The sequence below is a fragment of the Acinonyx jubatus genome, chromosome C2, assembly GCF_027475565.1.
Source record: "Acinonyx jubatus isolate Ajub_Pintada_27869175 chromosome C2, VMU_Ajub_asm_v1.0, whole genome shotgun sequence".
NCBI classification, from domain to species: domain Eukaryota; kingdom Metazoa; phylum Chordata; class Mammalia; order Carnivora; family Felidae; genus Acinonyx; species Acinonyx jubatus.
This window is the reverse complement of record NC_069384.1, coordinates 134,756,730-134,784,307: the sequence shown is the minus strand read 5'-3', so window position 1 is coordinate 134,784,307 and position 27,578 is coordinate 134,756,730. Positions and strand designations below refer to the sequence as shown.

Genomic DNA, 27,578 nt, shown 5'->3' with positions numbered 1-27,578 from the left:
ATCCTTTTTGCTAGTTGTTAATCTTTTCTTATTTTGTTAATCTTTTCAAAGGACCAGCTTCTGTTGATCCTCAGTTTTTTCATTTTCTGCTTTATTAATTTCTGCTTTTGTTATTTTCTTTGTTCATATTCTTTGGGTTTATGCTGTCATTTTTCTAACTTCTATTTAGCTCCTTGATGTCTAGTTTTCCTCATATATATTTTTTAAGATTTTATTTTTAAGTAATCTCTGCTAACATGGAACTCGAACTCACAACCCTGAGATCAAGAGCCACATACTCCACCAACGGAGCCGGCCAAGCACTCCTACTCTTAAGTTTTTAAAAGCATTAATTTTTGCCTCTTAGTTTTACTGCATGACCTCTTTAGTGTTATTTGTATATATCTCAAGTTTGATTTCAAGTATTTTCTAACTTTGTGATTTCTTTTTTGACTTATGTAAAACAAAATTTTTTTCATACCAAATTGGAGATTTCTATTGTTATTGTTCTTTGTTGAGTTCTACTTCTTTTTGTAATACATCAAAAAATTTATTTGTATGGTGTTGATTCTTTGGTATTTAAATCTTTTGTGACTAGTAAAAGTTGTTGAATTTTGCAAATGTTTAACTGTATATCCTTGAACATAAATTCTCTAATTGTTGAATGCAATGTTGCATAATGTTTTCAATCTTTTTTTGTATCTTTACCAATTTTGCCTGATTCATCATTTGCTACACACACACACACACACACACACACACACACACACCACCTTCCACAGAATTTCTGGATTTATTGATTTCCTAGTGAATTACTACTTTTATCACTGTTGTAGTCACTCTTTTTCCTTCGTAATGCTGTCTTAATGTCTGATATAGCTAAGGCAACTTATATATGGTTAATATTTGCCTGTGTATGGTTAGTATTAGCACTTTTACTATATCATTTTTCCATTTTTTTAAGCCTTCCTATGTTACTGTTTTAGATATATCTCATTAAAGAGTATATTACTAGATTTTGTTTTTGGTCCAAATTGAATTGTCACCTTTTACCTAACAAATTCTGTCCATTTACATTTATTGTGATAACTGCTATAATGTGATTTATTTCCAGCAAATATTTTTATGTTATCTACTCTGCCTTATTTTTTCTCTTAACTGTTTACCATTGGATTAGTGGAGTTGTCTTTATTTCTACTTTTATTAAGTGGTTATCCTGAACTGGCTTAATTTGTATACATGACTTCCCAAAGCCAAGTTTCTGAAGAGTATCTTTTGGAAGTCATTTTGACGAGGGTCAAATTCTCAGTCTTTTTTCTAAAAATGTATTTAATTTTGCCCTCACTCTTGTTGAGTGTAGGTTGACAATTCCCCCAACATTTCATTTTCTTATGGACTTAATTTTGCTGTTGAGAAGTCTTGACAAATTTTTTGCTCATATTTTGGTAATTTATCTCAAGCATTCATATTCTTGACTTATTGTAAATGTATTTTTAAAATTCATTTTCACCTGTTTGCTAGTTTATAGAAACGTAGTTGCTACTAGTTTATGGAAATGCAACTGATTTTCATATATAGACCTTGCTAAATTCACTCACCAGTTCTAGTATTTTTTTTTCATAGATTCCTTAGAATTGTTTTTATGTATATGACCTTATAGTCTACAAATAAAAACATTTCACTTCTTTGTATCTTGTGTGCCTTTTCTCCTTACTGCGTTGACTAGAACCTCTGCTATAATGTTGAATAGATGTGATGAGAGCAGACATCTTTGCCTTTATCTCAACCTTGGAAGCATTTGGTCTTTCAGCATTACTGTGATGTTGGCTATAAGTTTTTATTGATTACTTTTACCCTATTGAGGAAGTTTCCTTTTATTCTTTGCTAGTTTTTTTTTTTTTTTAAAGGAAGGGGTGTTGAACTTTGTCAAATGCTTTATCTGCATCTATTGAGATGAACATTTTTTTTATGCTATTCATATAGTTAATTACATTAGTGGATTTTCAGTGTTAAATGAACCTTGACTTAATCAGATATGCCCCACTTGGTCATGATCTCTGATATTTTTTATATATTGAATTCCATTTTCTAATATTTTGTTAAAGATCTTTGAATTTGTGTTTATGAGGGTTGTTGATCTATAGTTTTCTTGTAAATTTTATCCTGACTTTGGTGTCAAGGGTAACAATACTGGCCTCATAAAATGATTTCAGAAGTCTTCCCATGTTTTCTGTTACTTTTTTGCTTACGCTGAAGATCTGTGTATTTTATTGTATTATGTGCGTTTTGTATGGTATTGTGTTGTACTGCATGTATATTGCTAATTATACTTTATTTTTTAAAGTTTATTTGAGAGGGAGAGCATGAGTGAGAGAGGGACAGAGATAGGGGGAGAGAATCCCAAGCAGGCTCTGTGCTGCCAGGACAGAGCCGGACGCAGGGTTCAATGTCACTATCTCACAGTTCCTGAGTTCTAGCCCCATATCAGGCTCTATGCTGACGGCTCAGGGCCTGGAGCCTGCTTCAGATTCTGTGTGTCCTTCTCTCTCTGCCCCTCCCTGACTTGCCCTCTGTCTTTCAAAAATAAATTTAAAATAAATAAATTTAAAACAAGTAAAAGAAAAAAAAAAGAGTTGGACACTTAACTGAGCCACCCAGATGCCCCACTTTAATTTTTTTTTTAATGTTGAATATAGAAGGGAATGTTGAGTTTTCCACAAAACAGCATACAACTATATAGGTGTGAATGTGTTGAGTAGAAGCAGTGCTGGCACACTGATAGCACTGTATGGGGAGAAAAGATTTTACTAAGAGCTTGGTCATAAAATTTGTATGAAATGTGTATTCTATTCAATTTTTAAAACAACCAACATTAACCAAACTTAAGCACTCTCTTATAACCCTTTTCCTATTCTCTTATTGGACTGCCCTATTGGACAAAAAGGCAGATTTTTTGTTCTTAGATATCATTAAGCATAAATAGCATACCCATCTCTCTTAACTGCAGAAAATGGGTGGTTAACAGAGAGCAAAGAACAGAGACCAGTGAATTTTAGAAAGGGCTCAATAACCAAATGAAGTGGTATTGCAGAAAGCGCATATGCATGAACATGTGCAAGGAGGTCCTTATCTTCTAGCAAATTCTCCAAGGGATTGCTTTTTTTTTTTTTTTTCCTTCAAAGTTTTTTTCTTTTGAGAGAGCCTAACTGGGAAAGGGGCAAAGAGAATTCCAAGCAGCCTTCACAGGACCAGTGCAAAGTCCAATGCAGGGCTTGAACTCAGGAACCACGAGATCATGACAGGAGCCCAAGTCAGACGCTTAACTGACTGAGTGACCCAGGTGCCCCCGCGAGGGATTGCTCTTGAAGAACTTCAAACCTAGATAAATTGAAACTGACAACCTTCGGTTCAGCTCAGAAAACTCCACACATACACAAATTAGATGTGTTGTTTCTCATCTTTTTAAACTCATTCTGCCAAGGTTGTGTTGGACTTCCCAATAACAAGAGGGAGCAGGAAGACTGACTTTTGTTTTCCTTGCTTTTCTCTGCGTCGCTTTTTAATAAACCCAGAGAAAATCTACGGCTTTGTCTCTGTTAGTTTTTTTCCACAAAAAAGTAAAGACACTACCATAAAAAAGCCAAGGCATAAGTGTACATAAATTACAGTAGAGAACTTTTCATGGCACTTAAGGGTGTTCTCTCACCCCCTCTTTCAGCATCTTCTGTGTACTTTGTTGATGCTCTCCCTCCAAACTATTGGTTCTACTTTGCTAAGGGGAGAATGCTAGTTCCGGAGGGCCCGGGCAGACCAGCTCGGAACAATACGGAAAAGGCCATAGGCTGCCACCAATAACCCTTCCTTGTACAGCTCTTAGAATCTCTTCAACATTGGTCTGAAGGACGTCAGCTAAAAGACATGACACATTATTAACCTGCCCATAGTACCTCAGTCTGATCTTGTTTCTACTTCTTAGGTTTCACAATTTTAAATTTTACTTCTAAGTAATATGAAAACCTCGGTCTTCTTTTCACTATTCTAATGAATACAACCAGTTATTAAATGTGTTGAATACAACTTCAGAGCAATTTTTGATATGGATACATGGGGTGGAGTGGGAAGGAGACTTATCCTCCAATCCCGATGTTTGCATCCCTGTGGAAGGACAGACATCACCCCCTGGCCTCCCTGTGCCCCTCATTCATTCCTCCCCTGGGAGGGACTTACCTAATTGATGAGTTACAGCAAGGCCCTGGACTGCACAGTTTGGCTGTTCCATCACCTGTGCCTCTTCAGAGTTGGCCTGCCTTCAGAGAGCACCACTGCTCTTGGCCATGCACTAAACTCAACGGTCCAGGCTCTGCCCTTGGCGGGGAAGCTGGCAGTGTCTGCAGAGCCGCTGGCAAGTCAGTCACATTCTGGGGTTCAGTATTAGCCCATTTTCCATAGATATATAAGCCACATTCTTCAATATCCATTTTATTATTAATGAAGATATTTTGGTCATCATGTGCCTTATTCCTTTGACTTCTCAGTTGGTTCAGGATTGAGTAAGAAAAGGTACAGTACTTCTCATACCCCAACAGGATATAGGATTCTCTCCTGCAGTCAGCATTTTGAGTGAAATTAGAAGCTCATTAGGAGATGTCTAAGAACCAGCTATATTTTTACCCGTGTCTTCATTCATCTTTTTGCAGATGGAAAGCAGAAAAACTGGGGGGGGGACTGACTTAACTTCTAAACCAATAACACTCCTCTCTCACTGCTTTTTTCTCCCCTTTGTTTAATGAGTGACAGCGGGCAAAATGCAGTGGACCACTCAAAAGACACAGACCCAGACAAGTGTCTCTCCTCATGGAATTATCTCAATGGTGGTTTGTGAATTTTTATGAAACTTCCAACGAATGCAGCAATTCTAAACATCTTCAACGAAATGCCTAAAAGGCAAGAATTACGGATCTAGTCGATGGTCATCAACCATCGCCCCGTTGAATTTAATGGGCTAGAAGAAGAAAACGCAACACCACATTGAGAGCTTTTTAAAATATAATTTAAAACTATGTTGTACCAGTACAATATATTAATTTTACAAATGTAAAATTTTATCCGCTGTTAAAGCATTTGCAAAAACCACACATCCTACTTCAGCTTTATTGCACAATATCTATAAGAAAATATTAATTTTTAAATTAGAAAACATAAAAATGCTTTCAATATAGAAGAGACAATCTGATTTTAAAGACAATACTCTATAAGAATGTCTACCCAGAAAATAACAAACTTTCACAGGATACCAAGCTGGACAGATGCTTCGGCAGATTCAGTACAAAGCACTGTTTAAAACCAGTCCAAGATACTTAATCCAAAGTGTATCATCATTCTTCATTAGAAATCTAGATGCCACTCGAGGCAGTTTCTTAGACTTAAAAAAAGTTGAGGCATTTTTAAGTCTGAGCATTCTGAATATCTCTTACCTATTAAAAACAATACTTCCCACTTAACAGCCATTTGCAGGGTTTTTTCCGTCATGCAGATTATCTCTGGCAACTGTTTTTAACAATGATTAAATGATCACTTTAATTCACTTATGCTGATAAAAAACCCCATCAAGTTAAGTACACTTTTAAAACTTAGTCCTTTACAAAAATCAGTTTATAAATTTGTATCATAAAAATTAGTGTCAAAGACCATCAAAATGGCCTTCATTTGTTTTGATATTAGTTGGTTCTCCCAGAGTTGGGATGGCAGACGTCCCACTTCTCTATGTAGTGTTAATCAGAAAATAAACCCAAGCGCTAAGCTGGAGTCCCGAGACAGGTTAATCCGTCTGTACGACGGATTTTAGTGGGATATCACCCTGGGTCTGTACTCCAATGTAGGTGATAAAATACTGACAGCAAATCTTGGTAATTGATTTCACCTCAGACAATGAACAGAATGTAGAGATGCAACAGGAAAAATGTTCATATCGTACATTATCAGTGGGGTTGTGAACGAAAACAATCGTTATTAGTTAGAACAAGGATCCACCAAATTTGATACATACGTAGATTATGCATCTTTTCTTATTAAAGCACATTGATTCGATCTCAAGTGTTCTCAAATGTATGCCTTTGTGCAACAGGAGATTGCCTTTTGGAACTTATGGCCTGCATAAGCAAAGTCAAATATAATATTACACATTTGTGTAGAGAAAATAATTATTAAAATAGTGGTTATGCGCTCACAAGTTTATTGTAGGTAGACAGAATTATCAAAAACCCAGATGCTTATAAAAAACTTTGCAGTATTTAGAATTTCTTCCTTAGGAATCAAAGCAGTTGCTTTTCTGGAACTGAATTTTTTCAGAACTGCTCAAAGCACCTCATCTAGATGAGTGTTTTTAAAAAATATATATAAAAAGTCTACAATGAGACTTCAAACATCACATATTTCACCTTTTACGGGCTTGTTATCATGTATCCCTTCCTTAAAGTCCTTCAGAATAAAATAAAAATAAACTCTCACATTCCATTAGAAAAAATGGAAACATTCATGGTCTGAAAAGTTTCTGCATTCCCCCAAATCTTGGTACTATGTGCAATTTCCTCATACACAGGTTTTGAGGAAACCCCTGATCATCTATCACTGAATATTCAGCTAATGGACATGCCATAGAAAATTTACATTTAATAGTAGTAAATAGATTAAAATCTATTCCATAAAATAAAAATGTTCTATGACTTCAATTTAAATACGTATCTGAAAAGCTAAGAGGAGGTTTTTTTGTTTTTCAAAAGTGCTAATTAATACAGTTACAAGTATCTTCAATACATTATGTCCAATTTTTTATAAAACTAAACCACCTTGCTTTAGGCACACTGTTTGATGAGTTTCTAAGAAGCAGAGGGGGGAAAAATCACTTGTCAATTAATCCAGCTTCCTTAATTTTACTGAAGAAGAATTTCTCCAGGATATTGGCACATTTGTAGTATTCGCTTTCAGGGGGGTTGTATTCTTTGCAATTGGTAAAGACTCGCTGTAAATCTGCCATGAATAATTTCTTAGACACGTAGTACCTATTCTTGAGGCGTTCGCTCATGGTTTTCAGATCTGCACAGGAAAAAAAAATATTAGCAATCTTTGACTCCTATTTTAAACACTCGCGGACAAAAGGGAGACAGGGAGAGAAATTTATGTCATTGGTTTGGCTACATTTTTACCACCCCAATGCCCCTGCTTATAAGAAATTCATATGATCAAGGAAAACAGTTCCTAAATCTTAGGTTGTTTCTGTTGTGAGCGTTCCTTGTGTAAAATCACAGCATTTTAACATTGAAGGGACCATTATTAGTCATCTGGCCCAATCCCCTATTCAGCACAAGGAAGCTAAGTAGATTAGCAGTGATAAGTATGATAAACTAAGTACTGTTAGCTATTCATTCGGAATTACACAGAAGAGGCTCTATCTACACAGAGTAGAGCAGGTGGGACATCTGTACTGAATCACTGCATTACTTAAGTCGAACAATCAGACTGAGTTTGTTTCAATAAATTCACAGTTGTTTTGGTGCTGTAGAGACAGAACTAAAGTACAGAAACTGATCATAAATAAATCTGCAGATACACCAGTGTCCTTGCATATAAAGATTCAAATTAATTTAGTTCCATGCTCCATCCATGAAATAAGAATCACAAGCAATAAAAAAAAAAAATCACACAAAAATTTTTTTCTAAAGCCAGTAAGCCTTGAGAGACTACTGTAAAATAGTATTTTTCCAATATATCTACTTCCTTTAAATTATATTATTTTACAAATGAAAACAGTACTTTATCTAAACTTATAAGAATACCATGGGGCTTGTTTACTCCCCACTCTTAGGACTGATTTAAAGAATTCCATGCAGGGGTGCCTTGGTGGCTTAAGTCGGTAAAGCATCCGGCCTCAGCTCAGGTAATGAACTCACGATTCGTGAGTTCAAGCCCCATGTCAGGTTGTCTGCTGACAGCTCAGAGCCTGGAGCCCGATTCAAATTCTGTGTCTCCCTCTTTCTCTGCCCCTTCCCCACTCGCTCTCTCTCTCTCTCAAAAATAAATAAATATTAAAAAAAAAAAAATTCCATGCAGATTAGAAGATGTTAACATTGGTCTACTGATAGGTTCCTAGTTGACTCTAAGTCTGGTTCTATCATTAAAACTTATATTAACTGTGGGGCACCTGGGTGGCTCAGTTGGTTAAGCCTCTGACTTTGGCTCAGGTCATGATCTCATGGTTTGTGAGTTCGAGCCCCATGTAGGGCTCTCTGCTGTGAGTGCAGAGCCCGCTTCAGATCCTCTGTCTCCCCGCCCCCCCTCTGCCCCTTCCCTGCTTGTTCTTTCTCAAAAATAAACATTAAAAAAATTATATTAACTGTGCATGGAAAAATAAATCAAAATTGTTAAAGAAATACCTCTGACTACCCATAACCTAAATTCCCACTATATGATCAAATTTTCCAGAGGCAAGGAAACTTACAAGCAACTACAGTGGGATTATCAGTTAGTCAGATATATAAAATTATGTACAACAACCAAAAATGGAAATTCATTTAGATCAAAATCTTAAATCTACCAAAACACCAAAGAAAAAAAATGGGAAATATGTACTCTCGCCTATTTCCTCTGAACAAAGCTTATCTTTGGTAGTGCTATGTCATCAATCTGTGAGTTCAACGTTCAATTTTCTTCTCTCACTAAAACAGTTTGGAAGAAGAGAAAAACTGGCAAGTGTTAAGATACCTAAAGGTTCAGCAAATACCCCACTAGCTGTCTCACCCGAGTGTGACTGAACAGATGAAGATGTCCTCTCATTAAATGAAGAAAGACTAATGAAATTAATTGTGTCTCTCCAAGTAAGTTAGATGTTTACCTTCCTTCCACCACATGCCTACCACTTAAGATATGCTACCTGATATAATTTTATGTTTTAGAAGGAAAAGACATGTAACCAAAAAGGGAAAAAAAGAATGAAACATGGCACAAAGAAGTTTATCCAAAAGCTTTCAAACTATTATTTGGAAGAGAGTGGATAAGAAGAGATGGGGAGAGCCTAAAATACAGTAGGAACAAAACAAGAGTCATAGAAGTATTTGAACCTTTCAGAATAATTACAGCCAATTCCGTACATTTCCTTTCCATCTTTCTATTCTACTCAGTTATAAATAACATCTTTCTTCCTCCAGCCTTCTAAGAGGCTTGGTGGGCCAAAAGGCATGTGTTAAAAAAGAAAGTGATTACACATCAGTGATACCACACAGGAAGAAATCATAAAATTATTCTGTTTTCATCCCCCTCCCCCACCCCCACCAACTTGGGAGTTCTGGGTAAATAGGAAAACTCTAACTAGTAATCCACACATGGTAAGAAGACATGCTTGAACCAGACTACTCAGACAATGTTCTGAATGAGATGCCCCAAATGACACAGGTTAGGTCTCATTCATATGGGAGAAAAGAGTTTTTGAAGGCAAAGGGGAAAGAGAAGAAATGCTTTTAGAAAAAGCCAAGAAGGCAATAATGGGAGAAAGTAAAATTATTGATCTGTCAGTCTTGTCCTCAGAAAAAAGACCATCTTTTTGGGCATGACCATCTTAGGGGCAAGACTACACATTTTACTCAGCACCTAAAGACATCTCAAGAAAAATATCATTACTCCCCTAAAGAGCACCATTTACTGTTTTAATTCTCTTTGTCTAGAACACACCTCAGTTCACCACTGGTCTTGCTCAACGGGGCCAATATTGCCCTCGGAAGCATTCAGCTATGCACACAGGTGGTATCCAACTGGAAAGGCTCATCCCTTTGCTTGGCTGGACCAGGAAAAACACTTCCAGAAAGCAGGCTGAGAGTAGGCTATGGCAGACAGGACCTTCTAGAACTACTATTGCAGGTCTTCAGAGCATACATGAGCAGGGCTAAAAGATAATTATTCTCCCCAAACTCACACAACCTCCCACGAGGGTTTCATAAAAGGAGTGGAGATGGTCCAGGGTCAGTTGGAGTTAACTCCAGAGGTCAGTTAACTTAAGTTTGGAAATGGGCACAAATGGTCTTTACATATACTTTTTAAATGTTTATTTATTTTTGAAAGAGAGAGTACAAGTAGGGGAAGGGCAGAGAGAGGTGGGGGACAGAGAATCCGAAGCGGGCCCCGTGCTGACAGCAGTGAGCATCTGATGCAGGGCTTGAACTCCCAAACCAGATCACGATCTGAGCTGAAGTCAGATGTTCAACCAACTGAGCCACCCAGGTACCCTGGTCTTAACATATTTTTTACATGATGGAAAATACCGAGGGACACATCACTGGCTCAGTCAGTAGAGCATGCAATTCTTGATCTCAGGGTTGTGAGTTTGAGCCACATGTCGGGTGTAGACATTACTTAAAAATAAAACCTCTTAAAAATTTTTTTAAAAAAGAAAAGAATATACAGACTCCCCAAACACCGTTCCATACAGAATTCTAGACTCAGTCAATCCTCACACTTTGGTTTTCATAACTGAAATACACAGAAGCAAGGCAGAAAGCAAAGGGAAAGAAAAGCATATAGATGTATGTCCACTTTAAGGAGTACAGACTACCCAAATCATTACTATGACTATATAAAACACATTCATGTGAAAATTAAGGCTATAGAAAACACCCACAAATAATTCTGTTGCCAGGGAGCTAATGGGTCCCTTTCATATTTTAATACTTGCTTGGTACCAGGAATAGATTACAGGTGGAAAAGGGACAGAAGACACGGGCTGGCTCCCAAACAATGGCCACACAAGTGACTGAAAAGAAAACATTTCAGCTAGTTTTCTGTCATCTACACAATGCCAAATTAGTTTAACTGGATTCTCAATTGGTTCAACTAATCATTTAGCATGGTGCAGGTACAGCAGCAAATCCCACACTTCTACATTTCTAAAGGCATTTCTTGTTTGTTTGGTATTGGATGTGTAATAAAGCTTTAAAAAGGAGTGTAAACAGGGACACTAATAGTATCCATCAAGAACATGGAAAATCAAGAATTTCTCCCTCTGCTAGGATAGCAGGCAAGCAGCTTAATCCAACTTCTTTTTATTGCTTTCAAAAATTCTCAAAAGGCTCACAATATATCAAGAGGACAACCTGAAGTTTCTCCATTTGCAACCAAATGGGGGAGTATAAACAAGGCTGTGTCCACACAGCCAGCTTTCACATCTAGTGCTGAGTGCAGTTCCCCGCGTGGGCTTTCTGCATCGAGTGCTGTCGGGTGCAGCTCTGAAAGGTGCAAGCATGTCTCCTGAACACAGCCACCCACGTCTCCTTTATCACGCTGCTCTACGCGGGGACGGGGAATCCCACCGCCCGTCATCACACAAACCCTACCCTACCACAGAAGATTACAAATCAACCTCAGCAACCGTTTGTCCCCCACACCGCCATCCAGAGAGTGTTACAGCTATACTTAGAAAATGTTAATGGCATTACCCATGGGGAACCTTATAACTTCATAATATCCCGGAGCTTCTGTTCTCTTCACAGGTTCCATGAAGGGCCAAGCGCTTTGATGGCTCTTGAGTAAAGAAAAAAGTAAGGTATCTAATATGGAAATTCCATGTGGGAAATCATTTCAAAATATCTGCATGAGGCGAATGAAAAGAAAACACCCACCTTCACCTGCTGGAGGATGCTCTTGAGCGTGCTGTAAAGCTGGTCAGGGTCTTTGGGCTCTTTACTTGAAAGGAAAAGAGCAAACAACAAGGAACAATGATTAGTTTTTTGCCCTCCTGCCAGGGGATTCCTATTCAGCTCATTTTCACAAAACCCTAAGACTGGAACCATCCCAGCACTTTTTATGAAAACTGAAACGCAGCAAGTGCCGCCTGAGTGATTACAGTCAGTTTGCCCATTTCCTCTAAGTTGCGGGGAGGAAAGAAAAATCACTTCCATTAACATCCTCTCGCCCATCTGACTTACCTTTTCTCTCTTCCACTCGGCTTCCAGCCTGTCTCTCCTACATGTCAACGAAATTAAACACTGAATGAGAACTGCTTTCGGTCAAGAGAATAACAACATTAATACTTATCAAAATGCAATAAATTATACACATGCCTAAATAAAAGTCTATTTCTGGGAAGAGACAGAAATCAACTGCAATTAGTTTTCTTCCGTATATGGCTACAAACCTGAAACATTTCCAACATTCCCAAGATAACCAACACTACTTTAGGTTAGTGTTTTTTAAAGGAGGAACTCCAACTTTTCAGAGGAGAGTATAAAAAATAAATATGTCAGTACCGGGGACATGTGTATATTTGAAACACTAAGTCACATTTTTTTTGCTAATCACATGTGAAAGAGTTAAGCTGTTATTTTAGGTTAGAACAAACCTTATCCCTCCCGGTCTCTATTTTATTTGGCAAAGAACCTGCTTGCAATGCAAGATGGTTTAGCGCAGCAGAAAGAAAACACAGCCTCAAATCCAACAGACCTGGATTTGATTTCTTGCTCACTCCTTAAAAGCTAACTTATCCTAGATAGATTACTTAACTTTTTGCCTCTACAGTTTATCAATCTATAAAACAGAACTCTAAAAATTAGGTGACGTTATCGCTTTTGAGATTAGTTGATGCATGTAAAAAAAAAAAACAAAAAACCAGAAAAATGCCTGGCAATATGGTAGCTATTGTGCCATTAACAGGGATGATATAGGGAAGTGAAATCTCTAGGGCTAGAAGTAAAAGTAAGATGTGCTATAGGGTAGCCATTGTAATGAAGGAATATATCTTGCCCAAATAATGTCTTATTTTTTTTTCTGGAGAACTGTAGTTTGTTGCATTTTGTTTTCTGTATTAAATCTTCAATATACTAGAAGATGCTGGATTTGAACTGAATCAAAGCATAGCTATTCAATACTTTCGATCTACAAAAACAAGCTATTTTGTGTGTTTTATCCCAGGATGAGTCACCTCTCACATACTCACAGATAAGAACCCTTGGGAAAACTACTCTAAAATAGGGAACTTGAAACAAATTATATGTTTCCAGTCATCTTTTTTAGAAATGCTGAGAGACTGATTTGGCCGAGCACACATGTGGGCAGGTTGCAATCATGACGGCAATGAGCAACGGGTACGAACAGCAAAATGTCTGGAGATCCGAATCAGGCGGCTTCTAATTCTGACAGTTACTAGCCATGTACTATGTAAGCTCAAAGGACTTAATCATTCTGAGACTCAAATTCCCCATTTGTAGAAGTAGAATTCCCCTGTGCTCTAACAGCAACCTCTCGATAAATGGCAGATATTATCAGATACAAGAAGGGGTCATCTGAATTCTCCTTGATTTGTCCACACTGAGAAGTAGAGAAAAGACATAAAGGGACAGCATGAACTCCCTTCCCAAGACTACAAACACCATGAATGGAGACAGGCAGAGCAAAAAGCTTTCCAAATCACGGCACTCTGGCAATTGTTTCAAACCTATCTCATGGCATGACCAAAAGGTTTTGCTTTTAAAAGAAGATCTATACATACTAATTCCAGGAATGCTTTCTATTGGAATCTGTCGAACTCCATCTTTAAAACACGAAAGTCCAGGGTATACTTTTCGAATCTGGGCTTGTTTTCTTTCTATCAGCTTTTTAATGATCTGTAAAGCACAGGAAGAAAATGTGTTTAGTGACAGAAGTTTGTGGCTACAGATTAAGCTACTCAACCTAGGAAGTTGGGCCCCTAAATATAGCCTTCAGGACACAAAAAAGGAGAAAGGGTGAATGCCATTTTACGGGTAAGACATGAAAACATTCTATTACACACCATGCCCCTTTGGTGGCATTCACACAACTGTCTTTGAAACCTTGTCGCCTGCCATTCAAAACAGCCAAGACTGAGAGAACACACTGCCCTCAGGGGTGGCGGTCCTCCCTAGCACAGGAGCCAGTGATTTTGTCTTGTTTCTCTGAGGGGCCTCTGCCCAAGGGGCAGCCAAGCAGCTCTGTGCATCAGCTAACCCAGCTGAGCCCCGTGTCAGGACCCCTTCAGGTCCCCAGAGCAGGAACTATTCCCTTCGGACTGGAGGGCACGTGAACAGGCCTCAGAAAGTTGCCAATGACAGGATGACCTTACTAGCACTCAAAATTGTCAAGGCTTGGGTGCCTGGGTGGCTCAGTTGGTTAGGCGTCTGACTCTTCATTTTGGTTCAGGTCGTGATCTCACGGTTCATGAGTTCAAGCCTCGCGTCAGGCTCATACTGACAGTGCGGAGCCTGCTTGGGATTCTCTTTCTCCCTCTCTCTCTGCCCTTCCCTGGCTCATGCTCACTCTCTCTCAAAACAAATAAATAGCCCTCACCCATGCTGTTTGCATCAAAAAAGCAATTCCAAATTGTTCAGGCAACACAACTCCTGTTGTGAGCATTCAGGACCTATAAGGGAATTTTGTAAAATAATTCCTAATGTACTTAGGTTAACTATTTCCAAAACAGAACAGTTTTCCATTAAAAAAAAAAAAAAACAGATAAAGATAAATTAAAAATAGCCATCCAGAAACTGTCATAACTGAATTTTGGAAAAGAAAAAGCAAAACAGTAGCAGTCATTAATTGAATTTACAAAGGAAAACAAAAAATTCCAGTTCCTAACAGCTTGATCTCAAACACATCGTTGGTAAATGTTCTAGCATGAATACATTTTAATCCTAACAAGTAAACAAAGAACTCCATAATGTGAATAGGACTAGTCAAAGTATATTCCTAACAAATCTAGTTCAATGCTGTCCAATAGAAATACAATGTGGGGCACCTGGGAGGCTCAGTCAGTTAAGCATCTGACTCTTGATTTAGGCTCGGGTCATGATCTCACCATCATGGGATCAAGCCCCATGTTGGGGCTGGAACCTGCTGGAACGTGACCATGGAACCTGCTTGGGATTTTCTCTCCCTCTCACACTGCCCCTCCCCAACTTGTGCTTTCTCTCTCTCTACATAAATATTTAAAAAAATATATATATAATGCAAACCACTAATGTAATTTTTTTTTAATGTGTATTTATTTTTGAGAGAGACAGAGCATGGATGGGAGAGGAGCAGACAGAGAGGGAGACACAGAATCCGAAGCAGGCTCCAGGCTCTGAGCTGCCAGCACAGAGCCTGATACGGGGCTCAAACTCACGAGCCTTGAGAGCATGACCTGAGCCGAAGTCAGATGCCCAACCGACTGAGCCACCCAGGCGCCCCATCACTCATGTAATTTTAAATGTTCCAGTAGCCACACTCTTTAAAGTAAAATGTAACAGGTAAAATTGGATTTTAACAGTATGTTTTTATTTACCCCAATATATCCAAAATATTATCACGGCTGTATATAATCATTAAAAAAAAATAAATAAAGATATGTATGAGATACTTTACATTCTTTTATTCATAACAAGTCCTCAAAATTGTAGTGCATCTCAATTTCAGCAGTCTATATATCAAGTGCTCAATAGCCAATATGTAGCTAGTGGCTCCCATTCTGGACAGACAGATCTAGATGGATGCTCCCCCTTGTTTATTTATGAATCTAAGTCTTTTTTTTTTTTTTTTAATTTTATTTTTAAGTAAACTCTACACCCAGCATGGGGCTCAAATTTACAACTCCAAGATCAAGAGTCACATGGCCTACCAACTGAGCCAGCCAGGCACCCCAAGTCTAAGTTTTTGGGTTTTATTTTAAGTTTTTGTATTTATTTAGGTAATCTTCTACACCCAATGTGGGGCTTGAACTCACAACCCCGAGATCAAGAGTCATATACTCTTCCAACTGAGCCAGCCAACAAGCACCCCTCCCCCAGTCTAAGCCTTTTTTTTAGAATTTCTTTTTAATGTTTATTTTTGTGAGAGAGAGAGACGGCGGGAATGAGCAGGGGAGAGGCAGACAGGGAGGGAGACAGAGGATCTGAAGCAGGTTCTGCGCTGACAGCAGCAAGACCAATGTGGGGCTCCAACTCATGAACCGTGAGATCATGACCTGAGCTGAAGTTGGACACTCAACCAACTTAGGCACCCAGGTGCCTCCCTCCTCCAGTTTAAGTCTTTTTAAAAGAGAATCCTAATGGCAATCTCTTGAATAAACACCTTCAAAAAATATAACTTCAAAGTTAAATTTTAAAAGCTTTTCTCTTTATCAGGAATGCTCTCAGATGTGATATCCCACCCCAGTGGGTTCCACACCCCTTGTGTAGCACCTTGAAGGTTTGGGGTCCTAGTGAGTGACTGGTAATGGCAGTAGAGGGTTTCTTAACCCCTCTGAGCCTCCAAGAATCGCTCTGGAAAAAGGAGACATTTCACTTCTGTTCCAGTCTTTTATCTTCACTTCCCTCGAAAATGTCTCCACTTCTCCACCTGTCATCATCCTTCTGTCCTCAAATCCTTCTCCCGGTCCACCACTGTCCATTTTAGTCTGCCCAAACCAAAGATTTAGGGGGACTCCCCCATCTGTGATATGCCAATAAGTCTTAGCACATCTTCTTACAACGAAATCACGCTAGTTGGCCTCACCCTTACTTTGGATCCTCCAAACCCAGCCCCCCTCATTGTTTCACACTTGGATGAAGATTTGAGAAGTATCCCCACCTCTCAGGCCCTTCGCCCCAACACGCACATGCACTCATACACTCACCTCTGTCTGCTCAGGGTCTAGTCACCCTTTCTCAAATAGTGTCTTTTATCACTGGCACAGCTATGGTCCTAGCTGAATCTATTTATGCTGGACTCTGAATCTTTGCCCATGCTGATGGGATTTAGCAGGCTCAAAACAGCTCAAAATACATCTCACATGAAGACGCCTCCAATGATGCTAGACCCTTACAGGTCGCACTTTCCTCCTGGAGCCACGCTCACAAAGCAGTCCTCCACTCCCACTCTGCTCCCCTGTCCAGCTGCAAACTTCTCTATCTCCACCAGCCACAACCACAGTATAGTCTGCTCTTGCATGCTTCTAGGGGCCAGGAAAACCCTCTACACACTTACAACTTTGTTTGCTACCACCACCAGTCCCTGCCTTCCACAAGGAGGTCTTCAAAAGTCAGAACAAAGAGACTTGTGACATTCTCTTGAATTCTGTGGAAGAAGATACTACATGAATCCAAGTATTTTATTATGGTGAGTTCACGTCTCTTTGAAAGGAACTAGGTTAACAGCTCCAAGCCAGCATGAGCCACTCCGAGGCACGTGTTAGAGAAGGCTGGAGGGAAACAGGGCCGGTGAGGAGAGAGGGAGATGCGATCCAAGAGGAGGGGAGAAAGAGGAAGGGGGAGGGAGCACTGTCGTCTAAATAAGTGCCTGCTTTTGCTAGCTCCTTGTGCGTGCCTTTCCCCTCTATGTAGTAAGAGCCAAAAGATCCAGACTAGGTGAATCTGCAGGGAAATCCTGCTCTCAGCTTCCACCCAGAGACACAGGAGTCCTGCTCGGACGAGGAATGCGGGAAGGGCAGCTGACTGCCCGGTGATGGCTCTAGTTGGCCGGCAGGCCCCCCATGCTGAACACTGAGCTGCTGAATACAGACCTGCTCATTAAACTCCAAAGAGAACAATGAAGAAAGCTAGCTCTTCAGAGAGAGAGACGGAGGGGGGAGGTGGGGGGGCTGCTGTGCTTTTATTAACTCTCCAAGTACCCTATTTGTAATTCTAAGGCTGACATCTCTTAGCAAGAAACAACAAAGGTTGTTATTTTCTAACTTAAAACAAGGGGGGGGGGGAGCTTTTACTCACAGTCATGCTCACATTCATAAGAACAAGTCTGACCCACTTCAAGTAAAATGAAAATATTTATTGAGCTCCTACTATGCACCAAACTCTATGTAAGGAGTTTTACGTCTGTCATGTTGGTCATGTCTGACAAACAACTAAGAACTAGGGCTAAGGAACATGAGTAGAAACCAGAAAACAAAGATGGGTTGAAGACAGATGTCTTTTTTTGGTTACCTGCTAGGAGAAAAGGGCACTAGAATGAAGAACAGAGGGATGAAGTGGAATTGATGTGCAATGACACAGCCGCAAAGCCCGTTCTTGAAGGCCAACGAACTACAGGAGCAAGGAGGTGGCTTCACACAAAATGCATTCATTTCATAAACGGCCTCTGCACACTCCCCAATTCTGCTCTTTTTATGGTATTTTCTTTTCTATCTTGGATAAATGTAAAATTACTATGCAGTCAAATCTATCAACCTTTCCCCTTACCGTTTCTCTTTTAGTTCCTGTGCATAAAAGACTTCGCCCCATAATCAGGTAACAAATCAATGAATTCCTACAAGTATAAGCCTTCAGAAGTTGCAACGTTAAAAGAAGAGATGGATACATACGAAGATAAACCCTAAGTAAGATAATGAATAACAAAAATTCAAATGACCGGATCAAACTTATGCTAGAGAAGTTCAAAGGAGAAACTGAACACAGGCCCAAGTAGTCCGATTTGTATGTGCGTTGGGGAGAGTGAGGTGGGTAATGGAGAAAGACACCAAGATAGAGGCTTAAAGCATCAGTAATGACTTTTAGAGAAGAGTTTAGGAAACCAAAGAGGTAAGTATGAGAAGGATGCAAGAGGCCGGAAGGTAAAAGGCTTTGAAGGTGAAAGTAAGATACGTCATCATATTTTACAAGTTTTGTATTTTACACCGATTTAACAAGTGTTGACTCTTTTCGGAATGGTGCTTAGAGAGGAGACAGATCAAGGATACGATCAAAGAAGAAATCTATACAAACCATTGTAAACTAAGGCTACGATACGTGCAAGAGCCATGCACCTGGCACCCACTGGTACGCAACTCACCCAACGAAGACCAACCTGTATGGAAGGAATATGAGTCACATGCTTACCTCCTTCTGCTTCTTAATGATGACAGAAAATTCTGTGTATGGGATCCGTGGATTTAGCTCACATCCCATTAAAGTGGCCCCTTCATAATCCTTGATGTAGCCAACATATTTGGTTTTAGGTATTTTAATTTCTTTGGAGAAACCCTGCAATGAGATTAAATTCATTCATACGGGTGTTGTGCATCAGGTACTTACTGAGGGCAAACCACGTGGTAGGCCTCAAGATACGCTTCTTTCAAGTTCTCATCACATTATTCGGGGAAGGATTAGCGAGAAACCCCTCCACGAAGTTCAAAAACATCACAAATCAAACTGTGCAAGCAGGAAGCAAGATGACATAAACCCATAATCCTTGTAAAACACGAATTATACAAAACAGTTTTCACAGAAATTAAAATAAGCTTTAAATGCATAATTTCTCCCAACATGGGGAGGGAAGCACAGGATTCTCAACAAATCAAACACCGATCTAAATTCTGAAAGAAAATCTTATCCAAAAGTATATTAATTAGGGGTACCTGGCTGGCTCAGTCAGTACAGCACGTGACTCTACATCTTGGGGTAGTGGGTTCAAACTGCACGTTGGGTATAGAGATTACTTAAAAATAAAATCTTTAAATATATATACAAATTCGTTTAAGTTTACTTAGAGAGAGAGCATGCTCAAGTATGCATGAGTGGAGGAGGGCAAAGGGAGAGGGAGGGAGGGAGGGAGAGAGACAGAGAGAGAGAGAGAGAGAGAGAGAGAGAGAGAGAGAGAATCCCAAGCAGGCTCCTTGTTTTCAGTGCAGAGCCCAATGCAGGGCTCAAACTCACAAACCATGAGATCATGACCTGAGCCAGACACTTAACTGACTGAGCCACCCAGGCGCCCCTATATATATAAGAATTAGAACTTTGATGTTGAGGAAATGAAACCCCTACTGTATAGGCAAAAACTTCTAGACAATCATAATGTGTAGCTGTTTCAGTGACATTTATTTAAAATTTATTCTTTTACATACTTTAACCTGCAGTAACCTAGTATTTCAGGATGTATATTCTAAATATATATTATAAACATAACTCTCCTTACAGTGCCTATTTCACTTCTTTGCAGTAAATTACTTGAAATTCAGAACTATCACCAGCAGTTTCCTGCTTCCCTTTCAGCAAAAACTTATTTTCCAAGCAATCATTGCCATAATCCTCAAAGAGGACTACAGACAAGTCATTTAAAAAACATGACTGATATTTCAAGCTTTGCAATGTATTTACAGCCTAAGGATGATGTTTAAGCCCTCAGTAAAACAATCCCACCAAGTTCTCCCAAGTGAGTTGTATTTAAAAAGTCACAAACAGATCCTAAAGAATGAGAAGAAAATAAATAGGAGATGAACTATCTGACATCAGAGGAAAATAAGGTCTCTAGTCACACAAGACTTACATAAAAAAAGAAATTAATAGATTTTATGTATTCATGAAATACAGTTCTGTACATGAAAAAGCCATAAACAATGTTGAGACAGCTGATGAAAGGTAGAAAAATCACAAAATAAAAGGTTAATATCCTTAGATACAAGGCTTTTCATAAGTCACTGTGAAAATAAAGATTTTAGTAGAAAAAGAAGCAAAAAGACAATGAATTGGCAATTCAAAAACAGAAGAAGAAATACAAAGGATCAACGAACAAGAAAAAAACATGTCAAACTTCACAAAGATCAAATAAATGCAAACACACACAATTTATCTAGGAAAGGAGTAAAAATATATTCCTGAACCCCTTACATACTGCTGACAAGAACAGTTGTTACAGTCCCTGTCAATGTATAACAAAAACCTTGAATATGTCTGGAAACAACTCTACTTCTCGACCCTTATTCTAAGCAAACTTAACATAGATGAGGGCAACACACATACACACACACACACTTATAAATGTACACTTGTGTGCAAGAAATACTTAAATGTCCTAAAAATGTGGTAATGGTTTAATGATTTTCTACTTACACCATAAAATTTCAGAGAACCATCAAAAATTACATAACAAATGATCAGAATATAGTAAGTGAAAAAGGCAAGTAATTAAATCACATATACTACGAGCCAAGTTTTTATTTATATATATACACACACATGAACACACACACACAGAGAACAATTACTAGAAAGGTATATATCAAAACATTAACAGTCAATCTCTTTGGGACGGTAAAATTACAAGTGGGTTTTCTTCATTCTGCTTTACTAGGTCTTCCAAGATTTCTACAATAACTGTGTTATCACTTTTGTAGTTAGGAAAGTGTTTAGGAATTATAAAGCACTATTAAAAAAAAATATGCAGCCAAAGAATAATCCTTAAAAAGTTGAGCTGACAGGGTTGAACACCACTATTCTTATTTGTTTGCAGTCATGACTACACAGGTATATACAATTGTCAAAGCTTATCAAAATGTTGGTTTAAGATCTGAGCATCTTATAAGTCAAGTACACATCATTTTTCTAAATTTAGATATAATTCTTTAAATACTACCTTTAACCCCCCCCCAAAATAAATAAAAAATAAAATAATAAACAAACAAATATTATCTTTAACCCCAAAAAAAAAAAGTTGAGGTGAAAACTTCTGGTAAGAAAGGACCAAGGTGGCAGTCACATTCCTAGCCTTATGTGCGCTGCTGAAGAAGGATTGTCTGAAGCCCTTCATAGACTTCAGAATTTTCTTTCTGCTGTCATAAATGGCAGCTTCCCAGAGGCTGAAACTATTTGATAGATGGAGAACTCTATTTACCCAGTCCTTAGGCTGGAAATTTCTCCTTAGCCCGGGGATACCATATATCAGGATGCAATAGAATACTTCATTTATAGATGACATTCATTCATTCACCCAACAAATATTTATTTAGTACTTACTATGGGCTGGTTATACCCTCTACTACAGTCTGAAGCTTACTACTGACTTAAGGATTAAAAAATGCATGTCCTTCTTGTGAGTAGAAAATGATAGAGGAAAAACTTATTTGGATGAAGGCTACCTGAGAATATACTAAGAAAAGAAACGACAGAACAGAGTTACACGTGAACAACCTACCTGTTTCTTGAAATAACCAATTGCATATTCATCTGCATATGTGAGGAAGTTCAGGATGTCATGCTTTATATGATATTCTTTCAAGTGATTCATCAGGTGTGTTCCATAGCCCTATGTGAAAGTTAGTACACAAACATATTAGGTTCTGGAGAAAGGACATTCCTACAAATTCACTGGGAAATGTTGGCAAATTTAGGAGTTGGTACTTTGATACATGTTACCAACATAGACTAACATCCGTTCTCACATTTCTCAACTTTGAAGATGACCTACAAAACCAAAAAATTCAAAATCCTTGAACTGAGATATAATCAACATTTAAAAATACAAGCTTCTGGTTCTTTGAAAAAAACACACCAAAGGTACAAGCGGCTAGTTCAAACCTGAAGAGTGATGGCTGAATATTAATAAAGCAGTTTGGGGACTAAATATTCTGATTTCTGCTTATCTTTAAAGTATTTGAGAACCTGAGATGCAAAGAGCAATGTAAATGAAAACTGCTAGGGGCGCCTGGGTGGTTCAGTTGGTTAAGCATCCAACTTCAGCTCAGGTCACGAGCTCATGGTTTGTGAGTTCGAGCCCTGTGTCGGGCTCTCTGCTGTCAGGTCGGAAGGCCCCTTCAGATTCCGTCTCCCTCTGTCTGCTCCTCTCCTGCTCATGCCCTCTCTCTCTTTCTCAAAAATAAACATTAAAAAAAAAGTGCTAATCTTTACTAGAATACTAACCCAAGCGTTTCCTGTACGTATACAAATCAGCAACCCTTCCAAAGAAATGTAATCATATCACATAGACAGGGTTTTCATCTTTGTCTTATCAGGCCTTTCCAAGCGAAGTCTAAGAAACCCAGGATCTCTGAGAGTCAGAAGACATTAAGAAGTAAACTAAAGACAGTGAACAATGCTGTATAAATTAATGATTGAAACACGAAAAAAAAATGCAAGTATCAGGTTTTTCAGTCATATACAAAGCTTAGACAAAATCTATACATTTAAAGTGACTGTTTTAGAACTTCATTAAAAGAGGGAAAAGTAAATCCAAGCATCCAGACACAAATACCCTCACATAAATATTTTAGAATTTGGTGACACACTTTTCTAAAGAACTCAAATGTGCTTACTCATGGAAATGTAGTTGCACAGGGGGAGAAGGATCTTTGAAGTCATTTGATCTAATTCTCTATCCCATGTGACGCTAGAAGGCTTTTGCCATCTATCCTGAAAAGGCGAGCTGTTAGAACCCCGCCAGGATAGGGGGATCACTTGGTCCTTACATAGGTCATTTCATTTTCAGATATTGTTATGGTTTGGAAGTTCTTCCTTAAGTTTACCCGAGATCTGACCCTTTCTTATTTCTACTTATTGACCTTAGTTCTACTCTTAGAGTAACAAAGGATCATTCTTGCTCGTAATAACTCTTCAAGCCCTTCAAAACTATACTCTCTCATGCCCATCCCTACCTCCCAAACCCCATGTGAAATACCATTGAGGTTTTAGTCCTTCCTTAAAAGGCATGACTGGAAGACCCCTTATTAACCTAATCATTGTCTTTAGGGCTTTCTCCTGTATATCCATGCTCTTCTAAAGCAGAGATCCCCGGACCAAGCATAATAATTAGGGGATGGTCTGCCCAGTGAATAGGATAATAGTATTACCACCTGATTTTTCCAGAAATTATTCTTCCATTGATGTTACCCAAAGGACATCTTAGCTTTCCACAAACATATCCCAATACTGAAATATTGTGATTTCAATAAAACTTCGATAAAAAGAGGAATGAAATGTCTCTTTCCTTGAGGAGAAGATGGTAAAATGGGGAAGATAAACCCATAAATACAAAATAACACTATAGAGCTGTGCTGTTCAATATGGTAGCTCATAGCCACATGTGGCTTTTGAGCAACTGAAATGTGACTAGCTGAAACTGAGATGTACTAGAGTGTGTAAAATACACATCAGGGAAAAAAAGCTCAATAACAGCTTACCCTTATTCCATGTTGAAATGACAGTATTTTGGACATGTTAGGTTAAATAAAAAATGCAAAATTAATTGCACCTGTTTCTTTTTACTCTTTTAAATATGGCTACTCAAAAATTTAAAATTATGTATGTGGTGGGGCACCTGGGTGGCTCAGTCAGTTGAGCGTCTGACTTCAGCTCAGGTCATAATCTCATGGTTCGTGGGTTTGAGCCCCACATCAGGCTCTGTGCTGACAGCTCGGAGCCTGGAGCTTGCTTCTGATTCTGTGTCTCTCTCTCTCTCTCTCTCTGCCCCTCCACTGCTCACGCTGTCTCTGTCTCTCAAAAATAAATAAATGTAAAAAAAAATTTTTTTAATTATGTATGTGGCTTGCATTTGAGGCTCAAAGTATATTTCTATTGTGTAGCACTGGTATAGAATCATGTATTTGTACCTACAATAAAGAAAAAGGCTGTATGGTATTTAAGAGGGGGAAGGAGGAAGGTACATAAGGAAAAGAACATGTTTAAGCTAGGCCTTAAAAGAGTTTGTCAAATGGAAAGCAAGGTAAGAGGATGGATTGGAAATGTAAATGTAAAGAAAAACAAACTTATATAAAAGCATTATAAAGAAATATTGGAAAGTGGGTTTATAACATAGGGGTACAAAAAGGCTTCCTAAAAAAAATGTAAAATGCAAAAGTATAAAGGAAAGAAGAGATTAAGTAGATTACTTCAAATTTTAAAACTCCTTAAAGATATTATAAGCAATTGAAGATACCATAAGCAAAACACAAATGACAACTGACAGCACAGTTGTAAGACATATTACAAAGATTTAACATCTTCTATGGGATCAGTACAAAAAAAAGAAAGACAGGGGTGGCCTGGGTGGCTCAGTCGGTTAAGCATCCAACTCTTGGTTTTGCCTCAGGTCATGATCTGGTGGTTTGTGAGCTCGACGCCCACATCAGGCTCTGCACTGACAATGTGGAGCCTGCTTGGGATCCTCTCTACCTCCCTCTCTCTCTGGCCTTCCCCTGCTCTCATTCTGTCTCAAAATAAATAAACTTTAAAAAGAAAAAGAAAAATGGTCAAAGCACAGGAACAAGTCATAGGTATCACCAAAAAAAATAAATTCCGACGTTCAACTTCAATAGTAATTAGAGCACTCCATCGGGAAATGCAACATACTGTCACTCAAGAGTATGTCACCATCTGTAAGGTTGATGGTATCCAGTGTCAGTAAAGACAGGGGAAACGGTACTCTGCAAAACCATTTACACTGGTAAAAATGTAAATTGGTAAGCCCATTGAGAAGGGCAATCTAGAAATATTTTTTTTTTTACTTCAGACAGGACATATTCAATTCTGTGTAATTCCACTTCTCAGTGTCCAGAAAAACATTTCCAAAAAGAGCACTGTTTGTGAAAGAAAACATCTGTAAATAAACATAACTGTCTTCTTTTTTAAAATTTTTTAATGTTTATTTATTTTGAGAGAGTGGGGGAGGGACAGAGAGAGAAACACAGAATCTGAAGCAGGCTCCAAGCTTTGAGCTGTCAGCACAGAGCCCGACGTGGGGCTCAAACTCACAAACTGTAAGATCATGACCTGAGCCGAAGTCGGACGCTTAACTGACTGAGCCACTCAGGTGCGCCAAACATAAATGTCTTCAATAGAGAATATTATATAAATTATGTTGCTTCCACATTATTAAATACTATAGAAAGAAAACACCTTTATATCAGCACTAATAGAAATTTCTGCAATGATGGAAATGTTCTTTATCTATGCTATCCAATGTGGTAGCCATCAGTCACATGTGGCTATTGAGTACTTGTGTGACTGAGGAACTGAATTTTAAATTTTATTTAATTTTAATTGATCTAACTATAAGTTTAAATAAGCACATATATGCACTAAAGTTGGAAGAGCTCTAAGACATTACGAAAAGTGTTTATGTCAACAGCAACAAAACACATAGCCGCTCTTATAAACAGGTACATTTCCCTGCACGTAAATCAGTAAAGAAGCATCTGGAAGGTTGCACACGAAGTTGACAATAGCGGGATGGCAGGGGGAAGGGGGAGTGGGATTTTTGCTTTACCTAAAAGTGTATTTATGTATGATCTATGTAATTAAAAATTATGTTTAAAGAAAAATTAAAAGAAAACTAGAAAAAAGAAAAGGTTGGCTAGTTGGAGGGAACTGCATGGGCATAGAAATAGCAATATTTAGGAATTCATAAGAAATGCATCTTCTGACAAAACTCACTTTAACATAGATAAAGTTGACAGAAGAAAGCGAGGTTTTTGTTACAAGGGGTTAATAGGCCATAAACTTTCTAAGCTTTGCCCACAACCCAATAATTTTTCTCAAGAAGAACAGTAATGGTTCTTTTGTAAATAGCTTCTCAAAACCCACATAAGATATTGTTCATCACTGGCCACTTATTTGTCACCTTGCCAAATAAATTTTCCAGATTCCAATCACTTAAGAGTAAGGGTTGTATCTTTTAACTTAAATCCTGTCTAGTACTGTGACTGGCAGTAGAGGTAAAACATTTCCTTGATTAGCTTAAATGTTTCCTTGGCAGGCAATTAGCAATATTAAACCACTATATACAGATGTTTAGATTTTCACCTAGAACTTTCTCCCTTTATTGGTCCACCTTTATTGTTAACTATCACCAAAGGTTTTATTTACTTATTTTTTTTTAAATTTGAGTTTCTGATACCTTATTTTTTTTCTTTTTTTATTTATTTTTTAATGTTTATTATTGAGAGACAAGAAGACACAGAGCTCATGAGCAGGGGAGGGGCAGAGAGAGAGAGGGAGAGACAGAATCCAAAGCAGGCTCCAGGCTCTGTCTGAGCTGTCAGCACAAGCCTGATGTGGGGCTCGAACTCACAAACGTGAGATCATTACCTGAGCCAAAGTCGGACGCCCAGCCAACTGAGCCACCCAGGTGCACCAAAGGTTTTCTTTTCTAAATCCATCTAGCAACCTCAGTGTTTATTTAAATATTAAGATATATAAATATTAGCTCCATAACTTTAAGTGTGCATGATAACAAATCCAAATAGTTTTGAGATGACAAGATAATTCTAAAACCAGGTGACGAGCTTCAAGTAAAATCTCAAATGTTATCTTGCGTGTGCTCTGAGTGAGATAAAGTCACATACAAATCTTATTTCCTCATTCTCAGGAATTTACATGCAAGCTGGATTCTCTAAAACAAGAGGAGGCAAATTTGAAAGTATCATTTAGCCAAGATTTTTAACATATTAAATAGAAATCTAAAACCTCCACTTATGAACTTGAGGTTTTTTCCACATAGGTGCCACCAACACTTGCTTTTATCAAACTTCCCCATTTATCAAGACTAATCTTCATTTTCTAGAACTACAGTTTCAAGTCATTTACAAAAAGTGGCTTTTTCTAGTTCCTCCTACTGGGTTTGTAATATTTGGCCACCTGCCTGCAAATCTTTAGAAAATTACATGGTTTGGGAAAAAAATAAACTGCCCTTCTGGGAAGTAATAAGACAAAGTATCCAATTCATATTAAATACCTTTAGTTTTCCTCTGGTGGCCCTAAAAGTGCCCACGTCACCCTCAATCAACCTCTCCAAACAAGGTGCTTGGTGTAAGTTTTCTCTGCAAACAAAAACTTTGCAGTCTTTTTCCGAAATCATAAACTAAGGACATGTTTGCCAGTTCCCTCTCCCTA

At 38.4% G+C, this 27,578-nt stretch overlaps 1 protein-coding gene across 5 annotated transcripts in view; it reads right to left on the bottom strand.

The window, feature by feature from the left end:
• Positions 1 to 5,007: 5,007 nt before the first annotated feature.
• The window catches only part of KAT2B (lysine acetyltransferase 2B), a 103,215-nt gene continuing 80,644 nt past the window's right edge, over positions 5,008 to 27,578 (bottom strand). For 4 of the 5 annotated variants that reach the window (XM_053221508.1, XM_053221507.1, XM_053221506.1 and 1 more), the window contains 7 exons: positions 21,889 to 21,999; positions 18,819 to 18,962; positions 13,505 to 13,619; positions 11,946 to 11,982; positions 11,640 to 11,703; positions 11,457 to 11,541; positions 5,008 to 7,071 (listed from right to left, as the gene is read on the bottom strand). In XM_053221508.1, the coding sequence (XP_053077483.1) occupies positions 6,878 to 7,071; positions 11,457 to 11,541; positions 11,640 to 11,703; positions 11,946 to 11,982; positions 13,505 to 13,619; positions 18,819 to 18,962; positions 21,889 to 21,999 (750 nt within the window). In that variant the 3' untranslated portion in view covers positions 5,008 to 6,877. The remainder of the gene's footprint in view (positions 7,072 to 11,456; positions 11,542 to 11,639; positions 11,704 to 11,945; positions 11,983 to 13,504; positions 13,620 to 18,818; positions 18,963 to 21,888; positions 22,000 to 27,578) is intronic. The other variant, XM_053221509.1, reaches the window with a different exon arrangement.